This window comes from Galeopterus variegatus, unplaced genomic scaffold (genome assembly GCF_000696425.1).
Source record: "Galeopterus variegatus unplaced genomic scaffold, G_variegatus-3.0.2 Scaffold776, whole genome shotgun sequence".
In the NCBI taxonomy this organism is placed as follows: domain Eukaryota; kingdom Metazoa; phylum Chordata; class Mammalia; order Dermoptera; family Cynocephalidae; genus Galeopterus; species Galeopterus variegatus.
This window is the reverse complement of record NW_007726887.1, coordinates 172,354-197,651: the sequence shown is the minus strand read 5'-3', so window position 1 is coordinate 197,651 and position 25,298 is coordinate 172,354. Positions and strand designations below refer to the sequence as shown.

Sequence of the window (25,298 nt, the reverse complement as noted above, 5' to 3'; positions counted from 1 at the left end):
GAAGGAAACACTTATTTGCCATTCCTGATACAGACCCTTGGTTTACCACTAATGGAAAGAACCGGGGAAAGACCAGAGGTCAGCAAACTTTTTTTGAAAGAGCCATATGGTGAATATTGTAGATGTTGCTGACCATAAGGTCTCTGTTGCAACAATTCAATTCTGCCACCAAAGTAGAAAAACAACCATAGGCAACATGTAAACAAATGAGTGTGGCTGCCTCTGTTCCCATAAAACTTAATTTACAAACAATGGAAATTGAATTTCATATAATTTTCAAATTTCATTAAAAAGTATTCTTAATTTTTTCAAGCATTTAAAAATATAGAAACTATTCTTAGCTTGTAATGGTAGGAAAAAAAGAATCAGGCAGTGGGTCAAATGTGGTCCCTGGCTGTGGTCTGTTGACCCCTGGGTAAAACAAACTTCCTGGAAGAGATCTACTTATTGGAACTTAGAATCGTGGTTAAGAAGTATCTAAACAGACAGTAACTTGGTGACTAGGTACCCAATCTTTCCATCAAAAAAATTTCACAATTCTGCATGATTTTCTTTATACTTTTAATATTCAATGAACAGGAAAATGTATAACAACAAAAAGCTACTAAGAATTTAAGTAATATTTTTAAATAAATATGAATTTTATTAATCACAACAGTCTTTAATATATTCATAGTAATATAAAGTTTAATGTGCATAGAATTTACTGGTCCACTGCAAAATTCTCAGAGTTGGGAACACTGAGATGGTTCCAAATGGTCATCTGTTCCTAGGAGACAGCCAAGTAAGGCTTCTCATCTTCCAAAATGGATACCCTTAGTAATCAAAACATTCCATCATCAATGGCTCTAAATATTCCCGTAACCAGAGCAAAGGACTTTGCTTCTCAGGGTAACTGTTGTGTCTCATGGATGAAAAATGGGCTTTAGGGGCTCTCTCAACAAATACCCTTCTTTGATTCATCTTTGAGGGAATGGTGGTGGTGAGTGCAACACAGTGGTTGGGAGGAGAGGGATTTTGAATGTTTTGTTGACAGTGATTATTTTTTTCAAATAGAACTGAAGGACAGAAAAGAAAAAGAAAAAGGAGATTCTTGCACCCCAAAATAAAATTTGATGGACTTTACTGGTGTTAAATTGAACTGACCTGGAAAACCACTTAGGAAAAGATTCTAAAAACAAGCCACAAAAACGTACAACATGCAGGATTCCACCTTAGACCTTCTTTTAATGTAACTATAAAGATCTAACCTTATACCAGAACTCTGCAAAAGATGACACATATAATAGAGACCTTGGTTCACACCACCGAGGAACCCAAATCACAAAATTTCCCCAAAGGGAAGGTGAATTCAATCAGCAAAATTAGAAGCACAGAGGTGGGGTGGGGGTATGGGGAAGATACTCACCTGAAATGGGTAAAAGTGCAGACTGTTATCTGGAGATGTAAGTGTATGTTCTGGAGGGAGAACGGGTCTCATTCTGGGCACTGGGAGGCACATTTAAGAAATCCCAAATCAAAATAGTGTCATCATGGGAACTGCTGATGATTTGAAATTCATCAAACTGTAGCCGAAACACACGTCCAGAATGTTCCTATGAAATGTAACAGCTTAATGAATACAATGAAATGTTTACAATCCTTCATATGTCACAATGAGGTATTTAGCACAAGGTGAAAATGCAGCTGCTTATCCAGGCTTCCTAAATAATTTTCCAGAGCTTACTGAGCTTTGTCCTTCACCCCAAGAACAAATACTTTTCTTTTCTTTTCAGGCCTTTTCTTTTATTAAACTTTGTATCCTACCTAGATCCTGGCCCATTAATATGTCAAAGAAAAAAACTATGTGATCATCTGACAAAAGGCATTAGAAAGGTAAACAATGATATTTAATACCCATTCTTCATACACTGTAAAAACTAGAACCAGAAGGATAATTTTTTAAAACATAACCAAGAATATCTATCTCAAACCACAGCCCAAACCAAAATTCACAAAGAAACATTAACAGCATTCCCATAATATCAAGAAAAAAACAAAAATGACCCTAACTGTAGTTCTGCACGTTTTACTCAATGAAAGAAGCAAAGAAATAGAAATAAAAGTAAAATTACTGAAAATAAGAAAAATCTGTCAATGTTTTCAAACAACTCTTCAAAAATACAACAGAATCAATCACACTATCAGAAATATATTGAACTTTCAGAAAACTAGAGGTGAAAAGGGGGCGGGGAGAGGGAGGGGGGCTAATGAGGAATTGGTCAGTGGACATAAAGAATGCGTATTGAAATGATGAATAAGCTAACTATATTGATCTAACCACCACACACTCTACACAATTACTGAAAATCAACATTGTACCCCACATGTATATATAATAAAATATATATATATATAAAATAAATATATATATATATATAAAAATAAATTGGGGAAAATAAGAAATAATAAGCTTGGTAAAGTTCCTAAAACAAGATTAACATAGAAAGTATTCCTATATGCCAAAGCAATAATCCATAGAATATAGACTGAGAGGAAATTCTACCTTAATACTACAAAAATGTGCTACGTTATAAAAATATAAGATAATGACAGATAGCCATATTAAAAAATCTCCCAAACCTATAAGGAAGGAAATACTGCATGTTTTATGAAGAAACCAGTCTACCTACAAATGAGAAAGCTTGCATTCATATCTTAAGTTGCATTATTAGTCCTTAGGAAAGAGTTCATTATTATAGTAATGTAAATGTAAAATATTCTCTGATTTTAGCTAAACAAAATTAACAGTGAATTTCTCAGACAGCACGTTGAGAGACTGACAAGCTTTCTTGTGATTGACCTAGCCAGGGCTATCGGCAGATGGCCATTCTCCAGCATAGGGAACCAATTCCCATTTCCACAGATCACGTACCACCAATGTGCGCAAACACAACGTGCTTGCTGGGGCTCGAGGGTCAAGAGCAGCTTGCAAGTCCCAAACTTTAATTTTCCTACAAAAGAAAATGAGAGATTGTGACTAGTGGAAAAGTTAACATTTTATATATTGTCAAACATTTCATTGACAAAAAGTATATTTGATTGTCTATTATAAAAGCTAACTGAGAACATGCTTACGTTTTGACAAGTTATTTGAACTAATTACGCTAGATTTTAAAAAATAAGGACCTACACATTCTCAGAAATTTCTGCTGAAATTTTGAAGAAATATAATTTTAAGGGAGACAAGAAAATAACTTTAGGTTATCTAAATTCAATTCCCGACTTGATCACCTATATCACCAAATTCATTAACCAGGGGGCTCTCTAGGGCTGAGTAGATACTGCTGACAGAAGCTAGGGCTCTGCATGAAATTCCAAGGATACCTTTCCCCAAACTAAGCAAATGCTTCAAGTTAGTAATAGGAGTATAAACAGACCAACTAACCCATCTGTGGAGTATATATAAGGTCATCTTGAAAGGTTTACAGTTGCCATTTGTTCATTTAAAAAGTTGTGAGGTGTTTGGTAAACTTGTTCAATTTACCAAAAGGGGAAGAAAAGAAATTTATTATTGAACTCCCCCCCCGCCCAAAAAAACAAAAGCCTGGTTTAACTTAAAGCTAAGAGTTGAACTCCCCCACAGCAAGGTACTCCCTGAATTTACAATGATGGTTAAAAGCATAAGCTTAGGAATCGGGCTCTGTTACTGGGTGATTTGGGGCAAAATTTCAGTCATCTTTCTGGGCCTGAGTGTCCTCACCTGATCAATTGGTATAATAACACATGCCACCTATCATTACAGGGAAAGTACCGAGCATAGGTCCTGGCACATAGAAAGCTGCTTACTACACAGCACTTCTTTTTCCTCTTGATATAGTTATAGCAGTGCATTAGAAAATTTGAGACACATACCCATCATAGGCCCCACTGACAATCCTCTTGTTATCAAACCGGATGCATCGGACCAATTCTTCATGTCCCTCCAGGACTCTTAAACAGGCGCCACATTCGATATCCCATAGCCTAGAATGAAAAACAGACTTCTGTGAAAATACTTTCCACATGATTCACACTATCCTTGTGTTCTTTATATCTGTTCCATACAATTAAGATTTTTTCACTATTCTTGAGTTCTTTATTTCTGTCTCACTCCCAGTTCACACTACACATATAAAGCAACATATGTATATTAATACCATTTATTTGTTTTTCAAGTACTAACTTAGGAGAAAGCTTCATTTTTTGTTGCATTTCCTTTCACACAGGTTGAACCTTTTTAAATCATGTAGATTACTATTTGAATAAGATCAACAGACAAGAAATTTCAATTATATTTAGTCCCTAGGTATTATCTTGATGTCTGAGTTGACAAAACCATGTAGCCAAACGGTCTGGGAAAGACTTTTCTGGGGGAGACAGAGATTGCAAGCAGTACAGGAGAAAAAGCATGTACATGGGGGATGGGGACAGGGAGACAATACATACAGCCAGGGGGTTAGGCTTCCACCCCAGGCCCTTTTACCCTAAGTCCATGAGGCCCACTGAGGTTAGAACTGGTGGGCCAGCATAGTGGTCTCTCTCTTCTGCTCAGGTTTAGGGACACCCCTTCCTTGATATGTACCATATACTAGAGTTGGCCCTTTTACAAAGTCAGACTGGGAGACTCATTAGGTATATGCAGTGTCATAGAAATATAAACCCATTGACTATATCAAGCCTTTTTATATGCATATGATTTATGTAAAATTCTGGAGTTAGAGATTTTTTCCTTTTTTTTTTTCTATTATGACTGATTTGTTTACATTCTTTGCAAAAAGAAATGACAGCAAACTAACATGTACAAAACAAAATGAGCAAACTATTTCTATCATGACTTTTTTTTAGCCTCTACCATACAACCAATGAACATTTTACCACAGATGCCCTCAACAAATCTTCTTAGATGACATCTTAGTGATGACAGTTTCTCTAATCTACAGTGAACAGAGTCATTCAGCACTGCCACTGTAACTCCAAAGCAGTTCCCTTCTCTAAACTGTAGAGCAATATACATTATTATTCTGTAAAACCTCAGAGATTACAATGATAAAGCTAAGGACTATTTTTTGATGAAATACTAAGCAATGCCACAAAGCATGATGAATACAATAGAACAAAGATTTAAGTTCTAAACTAACTTTTATGATATCTTAAAACTTAAAATGATAAAACTTACAACAGTTACAGCTTCTATACTATTGTTTGCTTGCTTACTTTCTTTTTTTAATAATCTTGAACCCAATCTTTATTTTGCCCAAACATTAGGCAATTTGATTACAATTGTCAAGTTTTAGTCACTTATGTAAAGCTACTAGCATGTGTTGGGACAGTGGAAAAATGACTTGGAGTAATTAAATAAATATTTCAGAGATGTTCTTAAGAAGATATAAAACGTCTAAGATTAGTCATATTTATCAGAAAGCAAATAGAATGAGTGTTGGGAAGAGAAAAGGAAGGTAAAACCAAAGACCCGACAGGAGTGGATGACTTCGTAATGCAGTCTTGGGAGAGAGAAACCAAGTCCACTACCATCTGTTAGGGAGAGCAGGGAGCCCACAGGTGAGGAAAGCAAAGCAAATCGGCCTGGAGCATCCTAGTCTGTTCTTAGGTACTCTGGTATTAAGTGACTTTGGGTGGAGTGGAGGTGATAGAGTATGGATGTGTTGTCCCCTCCAAAACTCATGTGGAAATCTGATCCCCAGTGTGGCAGTGTTGGAAACTGACTGAGTCAGGGGGGCGAATCCCTCATGAATGGATTAATGTTCTCCCTGGGGGAGGGGGGATTAATGAGTGAGTTCTCACTCTATTAGTTCCCACGAGAGCTGATTGTTTAAAAGACCCTGGCACCTCCTCTTTCTCTCTCTCTTGCTTCCTCTCGCCATGTGATCTGCTTGTACCCACAGGCTGCCTGCTGCTTTCCATTGTGAGTAGAAGCAGCCTGAGGCCCGCACCAGATGCAGCTGTCCCAGAACCGTAAGCCAAATAAACCTCTGTTCTTTATAAATTACCCAGTCTCAGGTATTTCTGTTATAGCAACAGAAATGGACTAATGGGGATATCTTGGAAGAAGACCCGGGAGATACTGTTTCCCACTTGAATCATGAAGAGCCAAATAGATTTGTAAAAGTTACCTAAAGTTTTCTCATCTGAAGCACCTTATTTATGCCGAGTTGTTTGAGCACTAGGACTGGAAGATGAGTCAACACTATGGCAAAAATAAGCCTATTCTGTCAGAACACAAACTTCTACTCACCTAATGGTATTATCTGATGATCCACTAACAACCAGCCGATCCCTGTATTGGAGACAGGCAATGCCTCGCTTGTGCCCATTAAGAGTACGAACAAATTCACAGGTGCTCGTGCTCCAGACCTGAATAGCAAATCAGGAATATTTAAAAAAATGAATGCAGAAAAGTCCTCCCACAATATACCTTAAAAAAAAAAAAAAAAACTGTCTGAGAATAACCCATACACATGATTATAAAATATTGTCTCTTCACACTCAAAATTGGGAGGCTGGAAGACAGATTGGTCAGCATAAAAATTCTTGGCTGTTGAGTGCTAAAACTGAAGTGAAATACAGAGAGAAGTAGTGAAGTCTCCAAACTTTGAGATCTTCACAGAGAGAACATCTCCTGGATGGTTCAGACATTCATTTGCCTGGGGGAAAGAGTTTGGGCCAGATTTTATGTTTTTACATCAGCTGACATGTCAAACCCAATGTAATTGATATAAGAAAGCTTCACCTTTCATATTCTTCTCTTTTCCAATATAGTTTCTTGAACAACTCCATTTGTTTTGACACATTGCTCTAATATTACGTATGTGGAATAAATAATCTGTAAGACTTAGATGCTCATAGACACACTTAAAATATTATGAGCCAAGTAAGAAGATATAACCAGAATGCCCTGAATTGTTTTACCAGTTGCATTTGTGGCTGAATGGGATAAATAGATCCACATCCAAAAGAATGGAGTTGGACCCCTACCCTAAACCATACACAAAATTTTAATTCAAAATGGACCAGAGACCTAAATGTAAGAGCTGAAACTACACAACTCTTAGAAGAAAACATAGAAGTAAATCTCTGTGACCTTGGATTAGGCAATGGCTTCTTAGATTTTACAACAAAAGCATAAGCAACAAAAGAAAAAAATTGATAAACTGGATGTCATCAAAATTAAAATCATTTGTGCTCCAAAGGATACCATCAAGAAAGCGAAAAGACAACCCATGGAACAGGAGAAAATATTTGCAAATCATTTATCTGATAAGGGACTTGTATCCAGAATATATCAAAAACTGAACTGTACACTTTAAAATGTTGAATCTTATGGCATGGAAATGATATCTCAGTAAAGCTGTCATAAAAACATAAGAAAGCTAAAATTCAAAGAAATTAACATGAATATGGAAATCAGAACTGCATTTACCATATCCTTTGGATCACCCCAGACTACAATTGTTTGTCACATGCCTGCCTCCGCACCCACCACATGCTCAGCTTCTTGAAGGCAGGCACATATGTTGTTCATCATCATTATCTCCAACATCCAGCCCAGAATCTATGGCATGGTAAGCTGTCAAAGGTAGGTAAATAAATCAAATCTAAGCTCTGCCACTAACTAGCTGTGTGATCAGTTCTTCACTCTCTGAGCCACATCTGTCAAATGGAGGCAATACCTACCTGAGTGCTGGGAGAGTTAAGCGAGATGGTAATGTAAAACTCCCAGCACACAGTACATGCTCAGTACAGGTTAGTTCTCTTCTCCTTAAAAAGGTTATCAGCAATGTCACTTCATGAAATAAAGAACTGTTCTCGGGCCGGCCCGGTGGTGCACTCGGTTGAGTGCAGCGCTTGAGAGCGTGGCGGCGCTCCCGCCGAGGGTTCAGATCCCATATAGAGACCGGTCCACACACTGGTTGAGCGCGGTGTGGGCGCGACACCGAGGGTTGCGATCCTGTTGCCGGTCGCGGTGCAGGCGCGACACTGAGGGTTGCGATCCCGTTGCTGGTGGCAGTACGGGCGCGACACTGAGGGTTGCGATCCCGTTACCGGTCACGAAAAAAAGACAAAAAGGAAAAAAAAAAAAAAAGAACTGTTCTCTTTTCTGGACCCATGACTTTTCCTTCTACTAAAAGCATGTAGAGTGGGGCAGCCTCAAGAACTCATGAGCACAATAAAGATCATGCCAGGTACCCAGTTGGTATAAGCCACCTCTGCTCTCAGTCCTAAAAGGGACAGATCAGGCAGCGTTATGACTGCAGACACACTTACTTTGATGGTCCTGTCACCAGAGGCAGATACGATGTACTTATCATCAAAGTCTACTACATTGACAGCAGCACGGTGGCCAACCAGGACACGGCGTAAAGTGATATCAGTGGCAGAAGCCATGTCCCACACGGCAATGGAGCGGTCCTTGGAACAGGTCACCATCAGTCCGTTGCTGAAGCGTAAGTGCAGTACAGCTTCATTGTGGTGGATTAAGGTGTTAAGAACTTCGCCTGTGTTCACATCCCAGACTCTAGATGAGAACAGAAAAGCATGATACTTAATTATTGAGATAGCCAGGAAAAGATTGTGGTGTCTGAGCTCTGGGTCCATTCTTAATGAACCCGAGTACATGATTAAAAGGAGCCTCAGAAGTACTGAGATAGTTTACTGAGAAGTACTGAGATAGTTTCAGAGAAAGTGGCTATTTTTTGTCTCTGCTCAGGTTTAGGTTTATTTAACAGTCAGGCGGAGGTATTTGCAGCCTTGTGCTAATGGCAAAAGATGATTCCTCGAGAAAGTGGGCTTTGCAGTGAGTATGAGATGACAGAAGAAAGGAGGCTTGATGGCTGAGGAACTGAGGACAGTTCCAAGCTTAAAGTTCTTGTTGACCTCTGACAAGCCTCTGAGTCTATTATTTATCCACTGCAAACTGGAGACTGTAAATCATGTCTCATCAATCACCACACCCATTTCTTTACCCAACTGCTTTATGGACAAAGCCAGGGAGTCCCAATTGCTTCACATTTGAGATATGGGATTTTTAGGGGCAGCCCTTCCATGTCATAGCTTTTTTGCCACCCCAATCTCCTAAGAGGACAAATTTACACAGATCAGAGGCAAAAAGATTCAAGACTGTAAGGCTGAGACATGATCTCTAACAGAAGTAGCAGCCTAGAAGCACTGAGTCAGGGAAAGGACGCTAGGCATTCTGCAAGCAGGGGTGGCGAAGAGTCCAGGAGTGTGACAAGAGACTAGTAACCAAAACTAACTTAATAAGAGGAGTGAAAAGAGGGAGAACTTGGGAACCCAAGGACAGACTCAGTGACTATTCTAATCTCTTAGGTGTGCCTGTAAATAATCCTCCAACATCTGATTCAGCCCTGAAAAAGCATTTGCTTCTCCTCCACACTTCCTCCATGACAGTCCAGTGGTCCAGCTGAAGCTTTACTGTATGTCCTCTAGCTCTGATGGACTCATCACTCCACCCAATGCTGAGCCCATCTACTGTGAGTAAACATCCTTGACGCAGAGGTATAGGAATGGATCTCAACAATGTTCCCTTTCTACCCTCCCAACTGGCAGTCACTGCTTCCCTTCTTCCATGGAACACTGCCATTTTCATCTTATCACTCTGCCTCTGGGGTGGCAACTGAAAACTACTGTCTCCAGTACTGGAAAGGATACATATATAGTCTTGACCAATATAAATTTGAGGCTCAAAATGTACTATGTGATTCTGAGGAAATTATTTAACCTCTCTGTTTTCTGTTTCTCCCAGTTTCTGAATACATCTATAAAAATGAAGATAACATCTACCTACTATGAAAAGTTGATGTGAAAACTCAATAGGATTACATTATATGAAATATCTAGCATGCTATCTGGCTCTCAAATTTTACCTTCCCTGTGTCCCTCAAGAGGTTCTGCAAACTGCTTCTGATTCTTTCGGTATCTGTAGGTTGGTGACCACCACACTCCTAGCACAGCTGCCTTCCTTCTCTGTGCTCTGGACCACAGTCTCCTAAGAGGAGAAAGCTAGCCTTATATTAGGTAATGTGTTTTTATAGAAAAGCATTTTGTCATCTCTATAATGTATAGCAATGGAAATAGGACATGATTATCAAAAATTAGCTTTTCTGCCTACTTTGTTCAAACACACCTACGTCAAAGGTGGTTTTGAAATATAGTACGTAAAAATGTATACAAAGTACATGTGTGCCTATCCCAGAAGCAGGTATGAAATCTGTCTCTTCATAAAAGGCTTACAAGTTCAGACCAATGAACCCAGATCACTCACCTCACTGTAGAATCTGAAGAACCAGTTACAATGACACGTTCATCATACTGGAGACAGAGGACAGAGCCTGTGTGTCCTGTTAACACTTTCAAACATTCCAAGCTGGTTTTATCCCAAATCTATTTAGACAAGAACAACCACAAACAGCGATTTAGTATATCACATTTTGGTGAATGTTACTGTCTTACCTTATATTCTGAATCATAAAACACACCTGTGTTACAGTAAATAAAAAGGGTTAAATATCAAATAGGTAGGAAATTACAAAAAGGAATAGGAGCAATATTGATTAACTTCCAGAATAGATGTACTATTCTGTTTAATTTGTACCCTTAGCTATTGTACTGATTACACCTATCGCTAGCCTTATAAAGGGGATTGTTAAATAAAATCTGTGAAGAGTTGGCTCACCCTCTGGAAAACAATGTGATAACCTCTATTAAGATCCTTTAAAAATGCATGCCTCATGTTTGTTTATAAAAATGAAATGTTCAACATTTCAGAAAGATAAAGTAGATTATGAAGAATTTTTAATGAGAAAATATGAGAAATACAGTTAAGTATTTTAAAAATCAGAATAAAAATTGTCTATATAGTGACATAATAATGATGTATATTTAAAAAGAGAAAGAATGATTAAAAGAAAGTAAAATATTAACATTTAATATTAGTTATTTGTTTATACTCTGAGTGCTCTTTTTCTCCCTTCCTTTATTGCCTCTGTAGATTTACCTCTTCCTGAATGTCATATGGTTGAAACCATACGGTATGTAGCCTTTTCAGTTTGGTTTCTTTCACTTAGTAATACATATTTAAGGTTCAGCTATATCTTTTCATGGCTTAACAGCTCATTTCTTAGATCTGAAAATTATTCCACTGTCTGAGTGTACCACAGTTTATCCACTCAAGGGATACCTTGGCTGCTTCCAAATTTTGGCAATTATGAATAAAACTGCTATAAACATCTGTATGCAGATTTCTGTGTACACATAAGTTTTTAACTCCTTTGAGTAAATAGTAAAAACTACAACTGCTGGATCATTTGGTAAGAGTACACTTAATTTTTTAAGAAATGCCAACCTGCCTTCCAGAGTGTAACATTCCACTTTGTCACCAGCAATAAGTTAAGAGTCCCTGTTCCTCCACATTCTCCCTAGTGTTTGGGACTGTCAGTGTTCTGGACGTTGGCTATGCTAATAGGTATGAGTGAGTACCTCACTTTTAATTTGCATTTCCCTGATAACAGATGAGGTGGAGCCTGTTTTTATATGCTTATTTGCCATGTGCATATCTTCTTTGGTGAGGTGTCTGTTAAAGTCTTTGGCCAACTTTTTGGGGGGGTTGTTGTTGTTTAATTGTTGAGTTTTAAGAGTTCTTTGTCTATTTTGAATAGTCCTTTGTCTGGGGCCGGCCCGGTGGCGCACTGGATAGTGCGCCGCTTGGGAAGCGCGGCGGCGCTCCTGTCCGAGGGTTCGGATCCCACATGCAGACCGGTTCCCGCTCACTGGCTGAGCGAGGCGCGGGAGCAACACAGAGGCTTGAGATCCCGTTGCCGGTCCCCGGTCCGGTGCGGGGGCAACACTGAGGGTTGCAATCCGTTGCCGGACACGGAAAACAGACAAAGAAAAAAAAAAAAAAAAATGAATAGTCCTTTGTCTGATATGTCTTTTGCAAATATTCTCTCTCACTTTGTGGCTTGTTTTTTCATTATCTTGACAGCACCTCGCACAGAGCAGAGAGTTTTAATTTTAATGAAGTCCAGCTTATCAATTCTTTTTTTCTTGGATCATGCCATTGGTGCTGTATCTCTAAAGTCATCACCAAATCCTAGATCATCTAGATCTTCTCCTATGTTAACTTCTAGGAGTTTCATGGTTTTGCATTTTACATTTAGGCCTGTAATCCATTTCGAATTCATTTTTGTAAAGTACGTAAGGTCTGTGTCTAGATTATTCTTATTTTTTTTGCATATGGATGTCTAGTTGTTCCAGCACCATTTGTTGAAGAGACTATCTTTTCTCCACTGTATTGCCTCTGCTCTTTATCAAAGATCTATTTACTATATTTATGTGGGTCTATTTCTGGGCTCTCTATTCTGTTCCATTGATCTAGCTGTCTGTTGTTTTGCCAGTACCACACTACCTTCATTATTGTACTATAGTCTTGAAATCAGGTAGTGTCAGTCCTCTGATGTTCTCCTTCAATGCTATGCTGGCTATTCTGGGTCTTTAGCCTCTCCATATAAACTTTAGAATCAAGTTTGTCGATAGTCATAAAATAACTTGCTGGGATTTTGACTGGGATTGTGTTGACGCTATAGATCAATTTGGCAAGAACTGACATTTTCACAATAGAATCTTCCTACCCATGAGCATGAAATATCTCTCCATTTATTTAGTTCTTTGATTTCTTACATCAGTTTTGTAGTTTTCCTCATATAGATAGATCTTCTACGTATTTTGTTAGATTTATATCTAAGTATTTCATTTTGTGGGATTGCTAATGTACATGTTATTGTGTTTTTAATTTCACATTCCACTTGTTCATTGCTGGTATACAGGTAAACAGTTGACTTCATATTAACCTTGTATCCTGCAATCTTGCCATAATTGCATATCAGTTCCATTTTTTGTTGTTGTTGATTCTTCTGGTTTTTCTACATAGACAATTATGTCTTCTGTGAGCAAAGACAGTTTTATTTCTTCCTTCCCAATCTGCATATCTTTTATTTCCTCTTCTTTTCTTACTACATTAGCTAGAACATCCAGTACAATGTTGAAAAGCAGTGATGAGAGGGAATATCCTTTGCCTTATCTTAGTGGGAATGCTTTGAGTTTCTCATCATTAAGTATGATGGTAGCTGTAGGTTTTTGTAGATATTCTTTATCAAGTTGAGAAAGTTCTCCTCTATTCATAGTTTATTAGTAGTTTTTATGAATTGGTGTTGAATTTTGTCATCTGCTTTTTCTACATGTATTGATATGGTCATGTAGCTTTCTTCTTTGGCTCACTGATATGATGGATTATATTAAGTGATTTTTGAAGGTTAAACCAGTCTTGCATACCTGGGGTAAATCCCACTTGGTCATAATGTATAATTCTTTTTATACATTGCTGGATTTGGTTGGCTAATCTTTTGTTGAGGACTTTTGCATCTATGTTCATGACAGATATTAGTCTATAGTTTTCTTTATCTTTGTCTGATTTGGTATTAAGGTAATGGTGACCTCATAGAACAGGTTAGGAAGTATTCCCTCTATTCCTATCTTTCAGAAGAGACTGTAGAGAATTGGTTTAATGTCTTACATAAATGTTTGGAACCCATCTGGGCATGGTGCTTTCTGCTTTAGAAGGTTATTAATTATTGATTCAATATCTTTAGTAGATAACAGCCTATTCAGATTGTTTACTTGTTCTTATGCGAGTTTTGAAGATTGCATCTTTCAAAGAATTGGTTCATTTCATCTAGACTATCAAATTTGAGGGCCCAGAATTGTTCATAATATTCCTTTATTATCCTCTAATGTCCCTGGGCTCTGTAGTGATGTCTCCTCTTTCATTTCCAATATTAGGAATTTGAGTCCTCTGTCTTTTTTTCTAAGTTAACATGGCTAGGGACTTATCAATTTTACTGATCTTTTCAAAGACCCTTTTGGTTTCTTTGATTTTTTTTCTACTGGTTTTATATTTTTAATTTCATTGCTCTCTACTAATTTTCATTAATTCCTTTCTTCTGCTTACTTTGGATTTGATTTGCTCTTCTTTTTCTAGAATCCTAAGGTAGAAGCTAAGATGAATGATTTTATATCTTTGCTCTTTTCTAATATATGCATTCAATGCTATAAACTCCTGATGGAGTTTGGATGTGTTGTCCCCTCCAAAACTCATGTGGAAATTTGATCTCCAATCTGGCAGTGTTGGAAACTGACTGAGTCATGGGGCGGATCCCTCATGAATGGATTAATGTTCTCCCTGGGGAGGGGGGATTAATGAGTGAGTCCTCACTCTATTAGTTCCTATGAGAGCTCACTGCGTAAAAAGACACTGGCACCTTCTCTCTCTCTCTTGCTTCCTCTCACCATGTGATCTGCTTGTACCCACCAGCTGCCTGCCACTTTTCACCATGAGTAGAAGCAGCCTGAGGCCCATGCCAGATGCAGCTGTCCCAGAATTGTAAGCCAAATAAACCTCTTTTTCTTATAAATTACCCAGTCTCACGTATTTCTGTTTTAGCAACACAAAACGGACTAAAACAACTCCCTTCTAAGCTTTCACTGAATCCCACTAATTTTGACGAGTTGTGCTTTCATTTTCACGTAGTTCAAAATATTTTTAAAATTTTGCTTGAGGGATGGCTGGTTAGCTCAGTTGGTTAGAGTGTGGTGCTGATAACAAGGTCCAGGGTTCGATACCTATATCAACCAGCTGCACCCCCCCCCCCAAAAAAAAAAACTTGAGATTTCTTCTTTGACCCATGTATTATTTAGAAGTGTGTTATTTAGTCTACAAGTATTTGGGAATTTTTCCAGCTATCTTTCTGTTACTGATTTCTGGTTTCCATTGTGATCCAACAGCAGACACTGTATGATTTCTATTCTTTTAAATTTGTTAAGGTGTGTCTTATGGCCCAGAAAGTGGTAAATGTTCCATGTAGGCTCTGCCCTCATGACTGGATTAATCCATCCATGGATTAATGGACCAATGGGTTAATAGATTAATGGGTTATCATGGGAGTGGAAACAGTGGCTTTATAAGAAGAATGAGACCTAAACTAGCACATGAGCACACTCAGCCCTTTCACCATGTGATTTCCTACACTGCCTCGGGAGTCTACAGAGTCCCCACCAGTAAGAAGACCCTCACAAGATATGCCCCCTCAACCTTGGACTTTCCAGCCTCCAGGTCTGTGAGAAATAAATTTTGTTTCTTTATAAATTACCCAGTTTCAGGTATTCTGTTATAAGCAATAGAGAGGCTAATACACAGTTCTATCAATTTCTATCTCAAATATTTTGATGCTCTGGGTTTACATGCATAAACATGTAAGAGCTGTTATGTCTTCTTGGAGAACTGACCTCTTTATCTTTATGTAATGCCCCTCTTTATCCCTGATGACTTTCCTCGCTCTGAAGTCTGCTGTCTGAAATTAATATATCTACTACTCCTGTTCTCTTTTCTTAGTATTAGCATGGTATATCTTTCTCCATCATTTACACAATCTATATGTGTCTTATTTTAAAGTGAGTTTCTTGTCAACAATATATACTTGGATCTTGTTTTGTGGTCCACTTTTACAACCTCAGTTTTTTAACTGATACATTCAGACCACAGACATTCAAAGTGATTACTGATACAGTTGGATTAACATCTACCATATTTCTTACTGTTTTCTACTTGTTCCCCTTGTTCCCTGTTCCTGTTTTTGTCTTCCACTCTTTTTATGCCTTTTGTGGTTTCAATTGAGCATTCTATATGATTCTATTTTCTCTCTATTCTTAGCAGATAAGTTACAGTTCCTTTTTTAATGGTTGCCCTGGAGTTTGCAATGTACATTTACAACTATTCCAAGCCCACTTCCAAATAACAATACACTGCTTCATGGGTAGTGTATTTTATAATACCAAAAATATACTAATTCCTCCCTCCCATCCCTTGTGTCTCTTACATCATTCATTTCACTTTTACAGGAGGGTACATCAAAAAGTTCACAGAAAAACAGAATTAAAAGATAGTATGAATCTTGCCATGAAATTTTGAAGCACCCTCATATACATACATACATACATACATACATACATACATACATATATATATATATATATATGCATACATAAGAAAATATAATGTACTATTAATATATTGAACTGTTAGATCAATTAAGAATATGAAAATCAAAATTTTTATTTTACCTTCACTTAATGCTTCTTCAGTGTTCTTCCTTTCTTTATGTAGATCCACGTTCCTGACCTGTATCAATTTGCTTCTCTCTAAAAAACTCCTTTTAACATGTCCTGTAAGGCAGGCTACTGGCAACCAATTTCTCCCAGTTTTGTTTGTCTGAGAAAATCTTTATTTGTCCTTCACTTCTCAAGGATAATTTTATAGGATACAGAATTTTAGGTTGGTGAGGTTTTTTCTTTCAAAACTTTAAATATTTCACTCTATGCATTGAAGAGAAATCAGATATAATTCTTATCTTCGATCTTCTATCAGTAAAGTGTTTTTTACCTGTGACTTCTTTCAGGATTTTTTTTATCTGATTTTCTGTGATTTGAATATGATATGCCCAGGTATAGCTCTTTTGGCATTTATCCTGATTAGTGTTCTTAGAGCTTCTAGATCTGTAGTTTGGTGTCTGACATAAATTTGGAGAGATTCTTAGTATTACTGTTTCAAATATTTTTTCTGTTCCTTTCTCTCATTCTTCTTCAGGTATTCCCCCTACATGTATGTTACACTTTTTGCAGGTATCCCACAGTTCTTGGATATTCTGGAGGGTTCTGGGGGGTTTTTTGTTTGTTTTGTTTTAGTATTCTTAAGTCTTTTCTGTCTGTTTTTCAGTTTTGGAGGTTTCTATTGAGCTATCATCAAGTTCAGGGATTCCTTCCTGAGCTGTGTCTAGTCTAGTAATGGGCCCATCAAAGGCATTCTTCATTTCTCTTAGTGTTTTGAACTCTAGCATTTGTTTTTGGTTCTTTCTTAGAATTTCCATTCTCTGCTTTCATTGCTTATCTGTTCTTGCATGATGTCTACTTTAGAGATTTTAGCATATTAATCATGTTTTAAATTCCTAGTTTGATAATTCCAACATGCTTGCCATATCTAATTCTAGTTCTGATGCTTACCCTGTCTCTTCACACTGTGTTTCTTGCCTTTTAGTATGCCTCGTAATTTTTTCTTGATAGCCGACATGATGTACTAGGTAAAAGGAAACGCTATAAATAAGCCTTCAGTAAAGTGGTAATAAGGGGTGGAGGGAGGGACAGCACTATAGTCCTATAATTAGGTCTCTGTGCCTCTAGACTGTAAATTTCACAAGTGATTCTCAGTTCCTCCATTCCCACTTTAGGTGAAACAGAATGGCTAGTGGGGACTAGAGTTGGGTATTCCCTTCCCCCAGGTTAGTTAGGCTCTGATAAATCCTCAGCAGGTTAGGTCCTGATTAAATAGTTTCTCCTGCACGTAGACCTTGTTAAGAAAACAAACTACTCTGGTATATTTCAAAATGGTTTCCTTTCCCCTCTCTTTGCTGGAAGCACTAGGGGATTTTTCTCTGATACTCATCCACATGTTTGTCAAAATCATAGAACTTCACACCAAAAACAGTGAACTTTCCTGTATGTAAATTGTAACCAAAAAAAAGTTTTTAAAAAAACCGTCAATGTTTTCTTAAATATGAGGAAATAAGCTACAATGTTGTAAGGAAAGAGAAGGAAAATGGTCAGGGCCCCTCAGATGTTCAGAATCTTGCCGAGCATTTGATGTAAATATGCACACGCGCCCAGGTGTTCCTTGGTTGTCTAAGGTAATTGCACATGTGCACCTAAGTGTTTTGGGTTATGGACTTAAGTATAAAGGACAAGTGGCTCTGATCCATGGTGCCCTCCACCCCTGGGATGCCCCCGTTGGGGGGGGGGCCACAGGGAGGCTGCTACTGCTGCTGGAGGCCATTGCTGCCAGTGCCCCCGGGATGCCCCGAGAGGCCACCACTGCTGCTGCTTCTGCTGCTACTGTTGCTACTGCTGAGGACTGAGCTCATGTCATCGGCCAATGGCTCCCAGGATCTTTCCCAATTACCTAACATGGAGCTGCATGTGAGGGGTCTATGACCCAGCCTGGCATGTGAGGGGTCTGATGACCTAGCCTGGCATGTGAATGTTCTATGACCCAGTCTGTACAATAGGTTTGAAGGGTCTGAGTCCTAGCCCTGACAATACAAATGGAAACTTAGTATAAACTAAAATAATGAAACGTTTTGGCTTTAGTTATGAAATGCCTAGCCATAAAATTGACGTAGTCACTTAGCTCTATTGGCTACATCAGCAGGATTCCGACAATAGCACTAACCAGACAATTAGCATAGCTATTGCTATAACCCCACAAATGTATAACAAAATCTGTCAGATCAGCTATAAAACAGATTAAACATGGACAAATTAATCCAGTTTATATACTAATGAAAAGAGAATTCAAACAATATAAGTTGCTCTATCATTCTTTTGTATTATTATCTGAGCCCTTCTTGGACACCATAAAAGGTAATGACTGATTTACAGGCAAACTAGCAACACTTTCACCTGCTAGCAAAGTAATCAAGAACCTGTGATGCTGGGATATTTTCTATTTCCACCCACATACATAATAGAGAATGCAAATGTGCTTACAGGAGGGTAAGAAGTGAGACAATTCAGGGCCTTGCATTAGTTACAGGGAAATGCTCTGGTTCTAGTTCTTTAGAATCACACTGAGAGCTGCCAAGATTGAGTGGAACAGATTAAAAACCAATCTGGAGCAAATGAAAGATTGTGACATCTAGTTTCTAACACATAACAATGATTCTAAAAATAATACATACAAAATTCTGTCATTCACCTTAATAGAATTATCTCGTAGGCCACTGATAATTTTTTCATCATCATACTGTAAACAGTAGACACCTTTACTATTTTCAGAGCGGCACTGAATCCTCTGCAAGTTGTGTCTTCCACACCGCCAGTTAGATTCTATAGTCTAAGGAAAAAAAGGAGACAAGAGATGAGTTTTTGTGAATCAACTACTTTATTAGATTTTAAACTTTGATGTTGCTTCCAGAAACAGCATACCATTGATACCCCAATCTTGGTTTGCATAACTGTCTGTGGATAGGAATCAAGTTCTGTTCCAAGTAAGATATTAGCCCAACAATGTTTTTTCTCAAACTTTCCCTGCCCATCTGGCAACTATCACAAGATTTCCATTGAGTTTGGTGTTGGTTTTTTTTTAATGGCCTAGACAAAATTCAATGGATTCAAGAATGCCATTTGCACCCAAAACATACAAAGAAATAATATCTCACTGGGTTTCTCCATAATGACAATTAAAATATTTGGCAAAAGACTGCTGCCATAATTAAGCATATACTGACAATCTGTGTATCCATACAAAAGTATTATCTCAATTATTGAGAAAAGATATTGAGAAACGACTCATGACAACTACATAGAATTTTATGTTATCATTTTTAATCTCTCACCAGATCGAAGTTCCTTTAGAGTAAAAACGGTACATTCTTTCATTATTCATGCAACATTTACTGAGATGTTAGTATATTCCAGGTACTGTGCTAGACACTGGGGATAAAAGAGCAACAGGAAGCATTCTCCATTCAAGGGAGGCACCACTCCAGTATCTGGAACTGGATATACTCTTAGTTTATTTGGTTAAATGATCCACTCAATAACCCTGGAAAAAAGTTCTTGTTTTTTTGCCTTTTATAGATAAGAAAATAATTAAATTTGCCTGAGGCCACAAAACTAGTAACTGGACTAGCTGAAAACCATACCCAGTTCTGTCTGATTCTGAGCCCATGCTTTTGCTACTAACATATTCAATGTCTATAAAGAAGAATGGTCCTAGCTCTTGAGGCAGTGAACACAGAACAAAAGAAGATCAGTAACAATTTCAGATAAAATATAAGCGCAAAATGAGTGAGAAAAACTTTAAGTGCTACAGGATTGAAGGGAGATGAAGTGCACTATGGCCTGAGAACATTGGGCAAAGTTTAATGAGAAAGTAGGTCATGCCCAGAGCACTAGAAGACCTAACCTCTGGTAGTAGACAGGAGGAATTTTTCAGGATCAAAAGATACCATGTCTCTACTAAGAACAACCAAAGTCTGAATTGCTGACCCCTGAAATTAGGGGACAATAGGGACTACAATAACTGGTTACACTTCAGCTCAGGATATAGTTTGAAAGATGATTTCTGTGTAGCTACAAGTTTAATTACTTGCTGTGTTGAAAAAAGGTGATAAATCTCATCTTTATTCACAATAAGCACTTAATTACTGGCTCTGCTAACATCTAATAAACTGTATTTCCTCTTATTTTGAAGGTAGTATGCTTCTATACACTCTAAAATGGTAAAATTTACTGAATGCTATTGCCAGGCACTATGCTCTCCTGATACTATGCTATGTGTCTTATATATTTTGTAGCTAATTTAATCATAACAACTCTGAAGCAGGAATTACTGTCCACATTTCACAGAAAAAGAAATGAAAGGTTGGGGATATTGATACACATATACTTAAAAAGGAAATGTTCTCATCATTTGTGGCTACAGTGCAAGGGTCTTGAAAATACAATCCCTGCTCTCAAAGAGCTCCTACATACAGGTTCGAGAGAGGGCAAGATGGCATTTTTCCAAAACCCAGGGACTGTAAGGGGATGCCATGGAGATGCCAGGAGAGAGGACATGTTCATCTGCCCATCTGCCACCAAGTCAGGGCTTCCAGTTGGCAGAATGTCAGACATACAAAACCACATTTCAAAACCCCTAAAAATTAATTCACCCCATCTCTGCTCCCTCTGTCAAGGTAGGCAACACATATAAGCAACTTTCAAAATAAAGGTACAGAATATAAAGACCTTCTTAAACTGAATGCAATGCTTGGAATCATTAAGAGAAATAATGTATTTATAGACAGCGACTGAGCCACCTCAGCATGCTAAGCATTCCAGGAAAATGCTGACTTAGGCATATGCACTACTGGTAACAAGCCTCATTCGTGGCTAGTGACTCTTCGCAGTGGTTAGCAATGTTAAGGCTACTCCCTCTGGGGCCCCACAGAGTTGCTACAGAATGTATGGCTTCATATGAACTCAAAGTATTAAAAAGATGAATACATAACACGTCCTATATGTATTAAAAAGATGAATAGATAACATGTACTACATACTCCAAAAGTCTGTGGAAAAACAGAATTGAAAGATAATACCAGGGTGGGGGAGAAGGAGTAGACTAACAGATACAAAACTAGGCTATCTACCCTAAGTGAATCATTGTGCACTATATGCAAGTACTGAAACAACATACTGTACCCCACAAATATGTACAAATAAATGTTAAAACATTTTGAATTTTTTTTAAAAAAGGAAAGATAATAAAAATCTTTCCATGAACTTTCGGAAGTACTTTTGTATACACATATATTGTATCAGGTGTTATTCTTTAAATTCATACATCTGTTCTTAGGTTAAAAACAAATACAATTGCTTTAAAATATTATTACATCAGTAAGTAGCTTTGGTACTCAGTATTTCAATGATAGAAAAAGCACATTTACTATTACATGACGGTTTGGAAAAAAAGAGGTGGTGGGGGTATCCCCATCCCCAAAAGAATTTCCTACATGCTCTCCCACTACTCTAAAATGTTTTCTAAAACTGGGTGACTTAGTTACAATCTTTAACTGTACTTAAAGCCCTGAATACACAGCACAGAGGGCTACAGAACTAAGGTAAAGGCCACACAGTCAGCCTGTGAAATATCAGTCCCCTGAGTTGTTTTGACAGACAACAACAACATACCCCCTATTCCTGACCCTCAAACAAGAGCTAAAGGACGGGACCACTCAAAAACTCTGCTATCAGACTTTCATTCTAAGTTGGATGGAAGTTAGGAAATGGCTTAGCTTCTCAATGCCTACGAAGAGCCTAATTTTCTAAAACACATTTCTGAATTTTAAAAGAAAAAGTTTGCCAAATAATTCTTGATGGGTCATTTTAAGATGTCTCCACTTAAGGCCGTTAGGTTCCTGAATCCGAAGAAAAGTGTATTTTGTTTTGAAAAGCCATGAATGTGACACAGAACTAGATCAGGAAGCCAATGATGCTGCTGCACACCAACTCCAGGTAATCCCTGTGCCTGCACTCTTCTCAATTCCCAAGGCCACCCACACAAGAAAGCAGCACTGCCTGCTGACTGTGCCTGCCTAAAAACCTACCACCATGTTTGACGACCTCAACTCTTACTTGGATGTTTATAAACCAGGTCTTTTTTAGAAGAACTAGACCTTTAAAACTGGCAGGCAGCCCATTGTGGTAGAAAATACCTAGGTCAAGTAACAGCTTTGGCAAATGACTTAGGCTGAGCAGTAGTTTCCTCCTCTGTAAAAATGGGAATAATAATATCTACTCCCTCAAAACTATCATAAAGATCAGATGGGATTACATATATAAAGTCTCATCGTAGTGACTGCAAATGATCGCAGTTATGCTCTTCCTTGGTTGTTGAGAACACTGACCAAAAATAGTGGGCTGTGACCAAAAAACTTTCACCAAACTGCCAGGAATTGTTGTCTCAGTCTAGGCTGACATTTAATGCTAATAGTCTGAGCCCTCCCTAACCATTCTGAGGAAGGGGCTCAGCCATTATCTCACTGTCTGCAGCAGGAATACAGGTCACACACACATAGGTATACTTCTTTAATAATGTGGATACCTGCCATTTCACTTAGCCATCATGTGGTACAGCTACTGTAGAGGAATATTTCATGTTTTTGAGAACTTGTAAAATCCCCTTACCCTGTGCAAATTTTCAAAATACTGGGAAAGTAGCCATGATACACAGAGTATACAGCGGCATTTAAATTGGCAATAGAGTGAAAACAGATGTCTGAGTATGGAGGAATAACATTATTTTTAGAAGCCTAAACACAACTGGGTGGGTGGGCAGTTTTCAACGTTTTCTGGTCAGGACAATGTTAATATCAAGTTTGCAAACCACAAAAAAGCTCCCCACTTTCCCTGAATAAGATGTGGTTTACTAAAAGGTGTGATACACAACACCATCATTTTCCCAGTGGTCTGTTCCAAGCAGAGCTCTTCAAAAGCCTTAATCCAGTGAATAAAGAAAAGAAAAGGTATATTACATGAAGGAGTTTGTCATTATTCTGAAAAGGCAAGAGAAAAGTCAAGTTCAGAACATCAGAACTCTAAGTCTGTTATATAACAACTCCCACCTCTCTGTCGGTGGATACTTGGAAGCATGGTGGAGTGAAAAAAGCATGGGGTTTAGAGTAATGATCTCAGTTTTGACAATCTGAGGATTAAATCACTGGAGCAAAGTACCTAGTGGTAAGCCCACCGTTAACAGTAACAATAATAATGATAACAACAACTAAGACTCTAGATAGCAAAGGAGAATATGGCTGCTTCCTTTAGGAGTAAACCCCACATTTTCCAGGAACAACTTCTCAATTCAGAGACTCTGTAAACCCTCCCTATGTGTGGCAAGAACACCCAGGAGAGATGAATCTTTGCAGAAAGCTAAAAGCTAAAAATGCATATTTCTTCTCCCCAGGCTTCATTTCTCACATCCTCGATTCCTGAATAATAGGAGTTGGCCACACTAATCCAGGTTCTCTACTTTTTCCTTAAATTTAGCCAATTTCTGGTGGGTCAACGTGGAAGCGCAAGTTCAGAGATGAACATTTCCATCTGTTCATCAGAGCCAAATCTGGGAATGGATGAATTACAGGAGCCAGCACATGAACCAAGCTGTCAAGGTAAAGGAAGGAGGAAAAAATAGAAAAAGGTGCTGTGAACTGGCAATGTTGCAAAGAATAATGGAACAGAGACTCTGAAGCTGTGCATGGGCAACTGGGGAGGGAGGAGGAGGGACATGAACATTCACTTGACATTCTGAGTGTAATTTATCTTTTGGCAATGTGCTTAAAACCCTTTAAAGCACTACCATTCCCATAACTGAACTTAAACAAGGCCAACTAATCTTAACTCATACCCTTTTTCAACTAACAGTCAAGGACAGTGAATATTCACACAATTAGAGAAAGATGATGAGACCACCTTGAAATTCTGTAGGCATATAACAACATGCCTCTTTCTCCCTTACTTCTGGAATTTTCCACTTTGAAAATAACAAACAACTTTAATCCTAGAGTTAGAGAGACCTCAGTTAAAATCCCATTTCTTCTACTTAACTAGGTAGCAAGTTCTAAAACTTCTTTCAGTCTCTTTCCTCTTAGTACATATAGGGACAATAATATATACCTTGTTGTAAGAATTAAATGCAATAATCTATGTAAATCACCCAATATAGCTCAAGGTATACTGTAAGGGCTCAAAAGGGGCACTTGTAATTATTTTATTCTGCTTACGAGAATTTCATACCAGCCATATGGCAGAGCCAAGCCCATGGGAGTCTCTCATTTGCTTGACCCATGGAGAACCCTCTACATGTATGTCTATCCTGGACAGAATAAAAACACATTCCCAAAATATAGGTAAAGAATTCTATGTTGATGTGGTACCAGTGATCTATGTTACAAAAAACTTGTATCAAAGGCAGAAGAGTATAAGGTTGATCACAGACTCCTAGACTCCGCTAGACTCACTGTGTAATCTTGAGCAAGCCATTTACACTTTTTGAGTCTCAGTTTCCTCAACTTTAAATAAGAACTTGGCCTATCTTTTAGGTTTTCTCCAGAATGTTAAATGAGAAAATGTATTATAAAGTGCTTAACAAAGTATCTGGCACAAGTAAGTGCTCTATTAGTGGTACATTATTTTTACTATTACTACTGTTAGTGAATATACCAAAGTATAAACATCATCCCTTACACTAAGAGATCTAGCCCACGAAAATCTGGAGGAGACTCTTGTGGCCAACCAGTGGGTTTTCCCAAACAACACTTTTTAAGAACTACTGGATAGACCACCATGATACAGAGGTTTTGTGTCAAATAGGTTTTTCCCCTATAGCTCTTTTTCCCCTCACATCTGCCTCCTCTACTAACTTTAAAATATTATTTCAGCATGAGGAAATAGTTATGGTAGGTGGTGTTGCATACTGTCATACCACAGAATACTGAGTTCATACCGTCATACCATAGAATACTGAGTTCATATTGTCAAACAAAAGTAGTCGTGAGGATTAAATAAAAATAATCTGTCACCAAATCTCCAAACTGATC

At 38.0% G+C, this 25,298-nt stretch overlaps 1 protein-coding gene across 3 annotated transcripts in view; it reads right to left on the bottom strand.

Annotated features, from left to right (window-relative positions):
* Window positions 1–25,298, bottom strand: part of FBXW11 (F-box and WD repeat domain containing 11) — a 123,555-nt gene that overhangs the window by 7,435 nt on the left and 90,822 nt on the right. For all 3 annotated transcript variants that reach the window (XM_008572370.1, XM_008572371.1, XM_008572369.1), the window contains 7 exons: window positions 18,914–19,051; window positions 10,322–10,440; window positions 8,305–8,554; window positions 6,275–6,393; window positions 3,895–4,005; window positions 2,915–2,993; window positions 1,409–1,595 (listed from right to left, as the gene is read on the bottom strand). In XM_008572370.1, the coding sequence (XP_008570592.1) occupies window positions 1,434–1,595; window positions 2,915–2,993; window positions 3,895–4,005; window positions 6,275–6,393; window positions 8,305–8,554; window positions 10,322–10,440; window positions 18,914–19,051 (978 nt within the window). In that variant the 3' untranslated portion in view covers window positions 1,409–1,433. The remainder of the gene's footprint in view (window positions 1–1,408; window positions 1,596–2,914; window positions 2,994–3,894; window positions 4,006–6,274; window positions 6,394–8,304; window positions 8,555–10,321; window positions 10,441–18,913; window positions 19,052–25,298) is intronic.